At 38.2% G+C, this 11,351-nt stretch overlaps 1 protein-coding gene across 1 annotated transcript in view; it reads right to left on the bottom strand.

The window, feature by feature from the left end:
- The window catches only part of tmtc3 (transmembrane O-mannosyltransferase targeting cadherins 3), a 59,283-nt gene that overhangs the window by 35,146 nt on the left and 12,786 nt on the right, over positions 1-11,351 (bottom strand). The window contains exons 5-6 of the mRNA XM_055155573.1: positions 8,159-8,274; positions 6,741-6,913 (exon numbers count right to left, since the gene is read on the bottom strand). Coding sequence (XP_055011548.1) covers positions 6,741-6,913; positions 8,159-8,274 — 289 coding nt within the window. The remainder of the gene's footprint in view (positions 1-6,740; positions 6,914-8,158; positions 8,275-11,351) is intronic.

An 11,351-nucleotide genomic window follows, 5' to 3' on the forward strand; every position in this document is an offset into this window, starting at 1 on the left:
TCACTGCTCTGTCTGGAATGTTCCACGGTGTGACATTAAACAGCTCTACTTAACATTTATTAAATTACAGGTGCATTTAAAGCTCAAAAATAGCTAGAAAAGCAGGTATTCTGACTGTGAGCGGTGTTGCCTCTCCACAGATCTGAGCTGTAACTTGGTCTGGTTTGGTCTTCATGACAATAAAAGGTTTACTATCAAACATTCCAGACAAAGCAATAACAGCTCCATGGAGAAAATCATTTGATGCTGCACCACGAAAATTACACAATGCACCTTTAAATGCAATTTTGATCTAAAGTGAGTCAGTTGTTTTCCGGCTTGGAAAATTGGGATCCCAATGAGGTATTGGGACTTGATTCCCATTCCTTTACGGTACACAAATGTAAATGTCATCACAAGAAGCTGAACATGAAAAACAGAACTAGTTCATTTTAAACAGTTTGCAGTGGTTTAAAGTTTTTCCTCATATTCCTTATGCATTCAGAGCATCTTAATTAATCACCACAGTGAATTTATAAGCACTTTTCTCAACTGATATAGTGAAGCTAACAACAACTACAATGCTAACAGCACACTTCCTGATTCTTGGACAGTAAAAAGACTCAATAATTAGTATGGGTCTAACAGTACATGTATTTGTGCCGAACCGTTTCACTACAGGTTTGTGAACAAGTGAATTCACGCAATATGTATGTGTTTACAATCCACCACTGCATGTGCAGCTACACGGAAGACCCGGCTCTTTAATATTCATGAAGGAACTAGTCCGTGATTGGGGTGGCAGCGATTTATATTAACTACCAGCAGATCTGCACTTACTGCAGACAATGTGGACAAGTTGGTTTTTCTGGCCAAAAATATGAAGATTGAGTAAAACTTCAGGTTAGAACTGTTAGTGCTGCACTTTACTTTTGGAACAATTTTCTTTACTGTTTACAAGGAATTCATTTTTAAAATAATATTTCATACATTTGTTGCTTATTTGAGAATATTTTATTTAACTGATTAGTACTACCAAGCAGCATTTAGCATTTATTTTATTTTCCTGTTTGTATAATGTTAATGCAGTTTGTTCCCATACTCTACCAAAAATGAACCGAACCGTCACCTCAAAACCGAGGTACGTACCGAATAGTATTTTGACTTCAAGAGCTGCTTAAACAATATATCTATCCTGTGGCAAGACACAATTTGCTCAAATACATGACCTTAGCTAATGCTAGTCAAAAACAACCATGACTCATTTGGCTTTTACCTCCCAGCCATGAAAGACAGAGGAGAGGTGACAAGAGTTCTCATAATTCACCGAGTAATAAAACAGCGTGAAACATCCAACGTTTCACACAAAGAATCTTAGTTTGTCGTCAAATCTTATGACTAGACAGGAAAGTTCAAGCGCTGAGGTCACATAAAACAACAGGGCTTTATCAGGTTAAAAGAGGCAACTCATCTGACCCTGATCAAGGCAAATATTAAGCATTTTATGTTCGAATAAAAGGAGGGTTTGTAGAATTTGGGTTTGGAGTTTCATAAACATACTGCAGATTGTAATGCAGATTTCTTCTTAATTATCAAAACATTGGACACGATGGCCAAGTTGGTTATATAATCTAGTAGTTTGGTTTTTAAGACTATCTGATCAAAAAACAGATTGAGCCTCACCTACGTCTGTCATCTGTGATCTGAATGGTCACTACCTGTACTTTGGCACATGTGGTTAATTCACTGATCAATGCTAGAACAGTCTCTGCAGCCCAGTGATTTAATCCTGGAGATTCTGAGCTTTTGAGTTTTGAGCATTCTGGCTTGTCCATAGACTGAGAATGAGAAAAACCTGTATGTGTCCTCTAGCTTCAGTTGTAATTATAGTTCCTTCTTTAAACCAACAAGAACATAGGGCCTTCCTTGTCTATTCACTATAATACATTTCTGCAATCATGAGGTACAGGTCATCCCACACCACACAAGACACCCTAACTGAGAGGAGGAGACTGGCTAACCACACTGCCAGCGCAACACAGGGAGGACATGCACACTCGGAGATCAGGAGTTTAACCCATAACCTCCTTACTGATGGGCAGGACTACTTTTCATCATGTCAAAGTTGATTTACGATTGCACCTGTCAGAAAATACAAGACATTTGAAATTCTTTGGTATACTGACTAATCCATCATTTGAATGAGTTGGGCTATCCCAGTTTCTGACAGCCAATTCGCCCGCAGGTGCCGCCAAAGGAAGGTGCTGTAACGTCAGTACAGGGTGACACATGACTCAAACTTTTCATTATTTTTTTTTGTTTTCGTGACAAAGAGCACATAACAGATTGCATAACTTTGAGCAACATTACTTTGTTTGATCTAATCTAAATCGAACTGAAATTTGAGATTTTTTACACATATTTTGGGTGCACATGACATTTTAATATGAACTGCCCATACTTTGAATGAACCAGGATGATTTTATAAATGTATATTACTATTTTAAAAAGATGGTTTATGTAACTTTTCTAACAGATAGTCCATCACATGCTCGTTTCTGGAAGTTATTGCTTTACCTAGAATGTTCCACAGTATAGTATAATTATTCTATCTCCACGGAGACACACAGGTCACACCACTAAGCCAAGTTACATGTCAGATCTGTGGAGGCGATGCATAATTTTATACATTAAACAAACATACAAGTTTAATGCCAAACTGTAGAACATATAGGCAAAGCAATAATATCTTCTTTGCAACAAACAGGTGACAGAACCTCACTAGAAAAGTTACATCACGCACATTTAAAGGACAAATATTTGATTAGATTTTTCACAGGTTTTTTGATCTGAAGGTTGGCGGTTCGATTCCAGCTCTCGACATAAACATCACAGGTTGAGCGGTCAGATCCACTGACCCACAGGTTGGCTGGTGTGATTCCAGCTCCCACAGATGAATGCTGCCGTTGTGTCCTTGGGCAAGACACTTAACCCACCTTGCCCACAGTGTCTGCGTACACTGGTGTGTGTATGGGTGAGTGGTTCCTTGTTGTAAAGCGCTCTGACTGCCTTGAAGGTGGAAAAGTGCTGTAGAAAAATGTGACCATTTACCATTTTACCATTTACCATTATAACTGCTGTCTGGGGTTGTCGGTTATCAGCTAATTAAATGTCTTTCCGATAACAGGCCTATAAGTATGCAAATATTTGTCCTTTAATTATTTAAGTGGTGGCAATTTGTATAAACAGACATTACTGTTGCCAGGCTAATATGGGATATGATTTAACATCTGGGAATGCAGGTGCCACCCTACAAACCGTTTGTGTACGTGTAAAAAGAAGTGTAAGAAGAATTCACATGGGATTCTTGTATTAATTTAGCAGTTCAGATTTCAGTCTTCTAAAATTGTACTTTCAATTTCAGTACTTTTCAGAAAAAATAGAGTAGTTTTCCCAAATTCATTCCATTCTGTTGTTTACAGTCACAATAATTTTGGTTGTAATTTAAAGGTGCATTGTGTAGCTTTTCTGGTGCATTGTCTATCAAATGCTTTTCTCCATGGAGATGTTACCGCTTTGTCTGGACTGACACAATCCGGTATTAAACCTTTTTGTCATCATAGAGACCAAATCAAACCAAGTTACAGGTCAGATCTGTGGAGAGACAACCCCTGCTCAGTCAGAATGCCTGTTTTTCTAGGCATTTTAGAGCTATAAAACCAAATGTAACTGTATAAATGTAAGACAGAGTTGTTTAATGTTCAACTGTTCGTTCATCAAAAACATGCCTGAGGTTTTAGATGTCATCCATGCATGTTCCAGTAATCTAACGATCTCTCGCAGGCACTAACCCTCCTTATGGTTTGCTGTACAACTCTGACCAATGCTCAGCCCACGTTGCCTATGCTCCCACATAACAATTAAGTATGATATAATGCTCAACACAACTTGACAAACCTAATGAAATGTTCAGTATAGAATCACAACAGTTTGAACTTAAAAGTGATATTTTTGTCCTAGTCTTGTTTACACAGGGGTCAGTTTTATTAAAAGGTTATTATCAGGAAATCAAGATAGATACAGTAGATGGATAGATAATAATTTATTATCCCGAATAATTTATTATTCTGAAGAAGTCAAAAAAGGTCATCCTCATAGCACAACTGCCTTTCTCAAGATGAGAGAGCGACCTATGGAGCAGGTAGAGCACGGCATTGTCCACTCCCATATTCTCCCGATAATCAAACTGCAGAGGGTCCGGGGCATGGCCGATCTGGGGTCTGAGCTGGTGGTGGAGGACCAGTTGCTGCATTGTCTGGGGCACTGGCCTGTTGTCACTCAAATCCTTGGGATAAGGCTTTTTGGGGACAGGGACAGGGAGTCTTTGGAGATATTCCATGTGGCCCCACTGCTTTCTTGGCACAAATTTTTCTAAACCGAGTATTCATCTGAGTTGCTGAGTGATGCTCTCTGTGGAGCAGTCGTGTGAGGATACAGTGTCAGTCAAAATACTGAGCGCTGTCACTGTTGATGTGGGATGACAGTGCGAGTGGAGGATGTGACAGCACAATCAAATCTACTGAAGAAGTGGTTTAAGTGGTTGGCCTGATCCATACCTCTCTCTGCATGTCATGCTTCAGCATGCATTTAGATATAATGAACAGCTAAAAAAAAAGTTAAAGGAAGTGTACAATTTTGGTTTTAAATTCTATAAACTAGACACCTGACCTATCTGTGTCTGCATACAAGGTAAACATGTTCAACTTAAATATAGCTTTTAGTGATAACAATAACAACAATAATAATTCTTAATTACAAAAACATGTTTTGGTTCTTTGGACAATTTAATCAGAAGGCAGAATGAGCCTCACATAAATCTCTCATTTGTTCAGTTTCAATGCTGAAATTCAGTTGGTCACTACCTAAACTTTAGTACCTGCAGCCAGTCATGAGCCAGTGCTAGTGCAGCCTCTGCAGCTCAGTGAGGGAATTCTGGAGGTGCTGAGCTTTCACATGAGGCAAGGCCTTTCCAAATACTGAGAAGGAGAAAAAGTTTTATGTGTTCTCTACCTGCAGGTTAAGGCACTGGCAACACAGGTTCCTTTGCAGTTGCAATTTTAAAACTTTAGAAACACAGACAACATACAAGTTTATATTGCATGTGCATATCACACATCCCTACTTAAGGAGGAGAGATTATTTTCAAATTGTCATCACATATAAAAAAAAAACCAAACAAAAAAACAAAAATATATCAGTTATCCACTATTAGCACAATGTGCTAATATTGTCCCCAAATTCCAAGCCAATTACACAAAATCTTTCTTTACAAAATATCCCTGAAACTACCATTATATTTGGTGGGATATCCATTTGGACATGGCAGCTTACTCAACCAGAACCAGTTAATCTTTTGGTTGGCTCAAATAAATACAACTCCAGATGTTGAACTTCATAGCATGGTAGAGATCTCACAAAGTGCTTTTTGTGTAATCCCATTTATACTGACTTGTCTTGTTGAATAAAATAAATTAGACTACACTTCAAGTTGATTTATTTGTTACATCATTATTTCTGTTGGGAAATGTTTGAGAAATGTTTCAATTTTACAATTACAATAAATCACTTACTTTACAAAGAGCCAAAAACCACAACACTTCCCCATCATTGGCACGTTGAGTCTGCACCAAAGCAGAAACTGTTTAATGGAAATCTTTTAGTTCTCAGAATTCTGGATGCGCCTGTTTATTTTAAAACAAGAATTAAGACTTGATTTAGGTTGGATTATGTAAAAAAAGTTTATACCATTGTATAACTCCTGTCACTAATAAATTCTCAGATAACACGTTCTTAAAACCTGCACTTTCAACAGAAACTCCAATTTAAATCATACTTTGCAACTTCTCCATCATAATGAAAACATGTTATTCCATACTCTGAAATATCATAGCTAAAGAAACAACATTTCCATGGAAACAAGCAAGAGCAGTCCTCCTTCAGGCCATATAAGAGTCACGTTTGTGGAGATGCAAACCCGCTGACAGTAAATATGCACATATTTCTTTTTGGTTAAAAGTTATGTTCTATACTTCATCGCAGTGAATAATTAGGATGGTCAGTTTCTAAGCATTTTTCACAACTCTCAGAGACGAAAGCAGAGTTTTGTCACAACAGAAAAGCTAACAACAACTAGAATGTTAACACACCCTTCCTGATTATCGGATAATAAAATGCTTGATAATTTGAAGCAGACAGGACACAGTGGTCTTATTCTGACCTCAAGAGCTGATTTTTAGGGATGCACAGATATTGGTATCGAATATCAGCGCTGATCCAGGGAAATTTGCTGGATTGGGTATTGGTTCCATATCAGTTCAGTCACTATCCTCGTTGGGCCTTTAACTGGATGTAATAAGACTATTTACTGACTGACATTGGACTAGGACATCTCATTATGTTTGAACTTTTACTCATACACAGCTGTTCTGTACTTACTAGCAGGATATACAAGTTGCACAGCAAATGGATCATATCTGGTAATCTGTTTTGAGAGATAAAGTTCCATTTCAAATTCCTAAACTGGTTAGTATCAGAACAGAAATAGCTGGATCGGTGCATCCCTACTGATTATACAATGTATCTGTACTGGGGCAAGCCGAATTTTGCTCAAATACATGAAAAATCAGGTACAAGCCCTTTAATGTGTTTTTTTTCTGGAAGTGGTGTACCTGTAGTGTATACATAAAGTTGTATATTTTTACCTGGTGAAGACAGGCAACTGGGACTGTATGACCTGCACTCTGATGATGACGAGGAGCAGAGTGCTGATGACCAGAACGATGAGCTTTAAAAGCGTCTGCAGCAGAGCCAGAGGGAAGCCATCTTTACCCAGGACTACATGCCTGACCGTGTCCAGGAGAAGAGGGAGCGTGAACTGAGGAAAGAGAGAGGAGAGAGAAGGGGTAAGAAACAGCAAGGGGGAGTTCAACAGAGACAAACTCAAAAATACAGGGTTTGTGTGTTTTGATGAAAAACAACATTATAACACTGATCCAAAAATAGCGTAATATGGCATATATATATTTTTTTAACTTTTTATTTTCTTTTTCAAAAGAACATAAGAACTTTCCCTGAGACAAGAGTATAAAATATTACTTATACAAATGAACTATACAAATTCCAGTAAGTGTGTGGTGTACATTATAATGATAAGAAAATGTTAATCATAATCTCTGGGTTTTAATTCACACATTTTCCTGAAGTGTATCAATGACACTGGGAGCATATACTGACCTAGCCAGGCTGGCGTCACCTAGTGCCACCATTCAATTTAATTTCTCTCCAGCGACTAGGTCAGGAATCAGAATAGACTAGACCAGGGGTGCTCACACTTTTTCAGCATGTGAGCTACTTACAAAATGACCAAGTCATAATGATCTACCTAATACAATGCCAAGCAAACTGCACTGAACTGCACTGATGTTTAGGAAGTTGAACCTGCCCTGTGATGCACGTTGGTACACGAGGGCACACGCTGTTGCAGACGAGCCGTGCATAGGGAGCGTGTGTGTTTGTGATGTGCCGTAGAGTCTCCGCGGGTTTCAAATGAGCGCACAGGCTGCACTGAGACGCCCCACATGCTCCTGCACCCCGGTACAAGTTTATTGCCAACAGCAGCGGCCGTAATGAAATATGATCGCACTTGTTGAGTGTCAGACCTTGAGTGAGAGACAAGACTGAGTCCAAACGTGAGTCCGAGACAAGACACGGCGATCTACCTACACGACCTTGGTGATCGACGTATTGAGCACCCCTGGACTAGATAGTTCACAAAACCCACGGAAGTGCGAGTTCGGGCACCAGCCAATCAGTGAAGAGACATATATTCAGTGTTGGCAACGATTCCCGAGATCGAGGATTTAAAGCCAGAACAAAGAGAATGTTCAGTGAATTTCATGAAGGGGAAAGACATTATTGTTCTTCTTCAAACGGGATTTGGGAAAAGCTTAATATACCCGTTAGCCCTGTTAGCAGCGCATTACATACGTCACGACCAAACAGCAGCGATTGGTTAAATGAAAAAAGTACACGCCTATTGTCGAGCGAATGAATTCTAACTCTGCGAGGTCAGACAGTTTCTACGAAGTGAAACTGGCTGATGAATCAGGTTAATACTGACCCCCTGAGCGACGAAGACCTCGTACACGCAGCAGACCCCCACCACAGTGATGCCCTGCTCTTTACACAGCGTCGCCACGGCAACCAGGACCACCGTCAACGCGATAGGGCTCCAAACTGAAACAACAAAACACACATTTAAACTATGAAATGAAGACATGATATCAAAACATTTTAAAGTGTCCATAGTTTAAAACAGTCTAATACTAATCAAAACTAAAAAAGTATACAACTAGACACTCATTTGAGCAGGTAACGATACTAAAAATTCCCATTCACAGTACAAAAATGAACCTTTCCTGAACAGCTTTAGAATGATCTTGAGCTGGATGAGAAGTGTAAGAGCACAGTATACACCCATGAACCACTATGGGCCACTATGGAATTACTACGATTTAGTGTTGAAAATCACATTCTATTCACTAAAATTTGATTTTATTATCATTGTGATTCCTTCAAAGTTTGAAATTTTAGTACTGTGACAACACAAGCTGGAGGACAGGTCAGAATTTCACTGGCAAAATGCTAATTTGTTGTCATGGTTTATTATCTCTAATTAATGGGCCGTTAAACCTTAAACAGAAACTGGCACCATGATCAAGGTCTCCTCTGTCAGGGTAAATGAAATGAGATTACATTACTTATCTAGTACAAAAGTGAGGCTTTTTCACAAATTGTTTTGAACTCCACTCCCCTCTCACATGTACAAATTCCCAATCAGCCATGCTAGATTGTTATTATTTAGGAGTATATGCTTGTGGAAAACATGAGGAATGATACCAACTATATTTAATGAAATTGGTCGCCTAACCTGTCATAAACTCTCAACAATTAATCCCAACCTAATATAACTATAGTAGAAAAAACACTTCTTGCCCTTTGTTCTTTGTGGTGTGTACACAGAGGACATCATCAGCTGCTCTTCCTTTTGTCTCATGACAGATTCCAAATTTTAAGCATGAAAATGGTGAAGCGTCCCCTGACATAGCCTCCAACTCCAGGTCACTCAGGTTTAACTTTGAGTCCTCTTTGGTTTTCAGTAGCTTGTTTCAGTGTGATTCAAACAGTGGCCTATATGACAATAAGAGTGTCACGTTTTACATGCAGTGTTTTGATTACATAATACAAAGGAGGGTGTTAACTATGTGGAAGAAAATGCACAACATACAATATTTTTAGTGTTTACATAACTCATTTAGATTCAGTGTCTCTCTGATGAGGCAGTAGCTTAAGGGGGAAAGCTGTGAGTGGGGGTGACTTCTTATTTCTTTGTGTGTTCTTAATTTTTTGCCAAAAGTAGACAAAAATAAAAGCATCCTTTTCTTCATTTTGGATGTTTTTAAAACCATATTTTAAAAAGCATTGTTACTGGGAGCAAGAAAGTAACATACTATCATTTTTCTGGAGGTGGCATGACACACGCATAATTAAATGGAAATAGAAAGTTAAAACTCTACTTTAGCATAACATTCTCCAATAAGATAGGTAAGATTTATGCCATATTGTGAAATATTATAGCCCAATGAACAACATTTCCAAGGAAACAAGCAGGAGCAGGCCCTCCTCCAGGCCAACTAAAGAGACGCAAGCCCACTTTTGGTTAAAAAGGTACATAATCTTGCATAATCTATTCAGAATTTGACTGTAATATAATATAATATATGCAAATTCCATAAGTTTAATGGCATATTGTGGCACATGCCAGACGAAACAACATTTCCATGGGGAGAATATCCTAAACCAGAGAAGTTACACAGTGCATCTTTAAATCTAATCTTACACTTTGCCTTACTTCAATCAATATTTATAGAGCATTTTACAACACTCAAGATGACCAGCGCGTTTCCAATACAGTGAACAGCAGTGAATGTACTAAAATGATACAAAAATGTCAAACTTCATTTTGATAGTAAGGAATAAACTCAATACTCAATACCAATCCTAATATCACCATGATAATAAAACATTTTAATATTAAAATCGTAGTACCATAGGTTCTTTTATATTACTACCATCTGGTATTATAACTGTGTAATCCCTCAGACGTCCAGGTAGGTTCCATAGTCGTCCATGGGAGTATCAGATTTTCAATAGCTTTGGCCTTTTTAAATCCAGTCTCACAATAGAGTTGTCAAAGTCTATGATTACGTACTTATCCTCTGGCTTAATATTGATTGAGGTATCCCTTTGCACATCCGATGTCTGTTGTGTTTTTCGGTTTGTTTATAGCAACAGCCTTCAGCACGATATAGCTCTTTATAACATAATGATATGTTAGGGAGCTTTGCAAATTTAACTCTTCATAAATATGCCACCGACAACGGATTTACTCAACCATTACATGTAAAATAAGGTTATGCACACGGGAGATTAAGCAACTTCATAGGTGGAGCATTAATCAAATTATAGCCTAGAGAAACTATTACATCTTATTTACATGGGGAATTTCAGACCGCTCCCTGCCAGCACATTTATAATCCCATTTTTGACCCATTGCCAGGTGCAATGAAGAAGTCTCCATTTAATTATCATTACAACCGTTTCTGAGTTCCCATTTGGATTGTCACTGAGACATGGAGCAATAAGGCAAAGTTGGAGGAACTTACTTGAGAAATAACAGCTCACAATAAGAATGCATGTTTTTCAGTGCAATAAACACAACTAAATGGGGAAAAAAAACATGCTTTTATTTTAGTCTATGTTGGGCAAAAAAGTTGCATACTGTATCTTTAATAATTAAGACAACATATTGCAATTATTAAGATATTCAAATCTTGCAGAGTATATAAGAGAATCATCAGTTTATTCCCAGTTCTGTTTAACTCCCTGTTAAGTCCTGTTTTAGTCCTTGTTTGGTCCAGGTTTATACCTGGTAGAGGCACTCAAAATGCTTTACATCAAGGAACAGGTTCACAGACTGTTTTAGTCCCAGTTTTGTCCTGGGTTAGTCCCCATGAAGTCCCCGTTCAGACTTGTTTTAGTCCTGGTTTAGTCCTGGTTTTGCCCTAGTTTAGCCTTGCTTAAGACCTGCTCTTGTTCTGGTTTGCTCTGTTTGAATCCTTGCACATATGACAGTTGTGGTTAATTGATTTGTACATTTTGTTTACATATAATTTTCATTCCAGGCTTGTTGTAGTTTGTTTAAAAATGTCCAGTGTTCTCCTGTCAGAATTAATAAGTATAATTATTATTTC

Source organism: Boleophthalmus pectinirostris, unplaced genomic scaffold (assembly GCF_026225935.1).
Source record: "Boleophthalmus pectinirostris isolate CB_2022bp ecotype Guang Dong unplaced genomic scaffold, ASM2622593v1 HiC_scaffold_2, whole genome shotgun sequence".
Classification (NCBI taxonomy): Eukaryota; Metazoa; Chordata; class Actinopteri; order Gobiiformes; family Gobiidae; genus Boleophthalmus; species Boleophthalmus pectinirostris.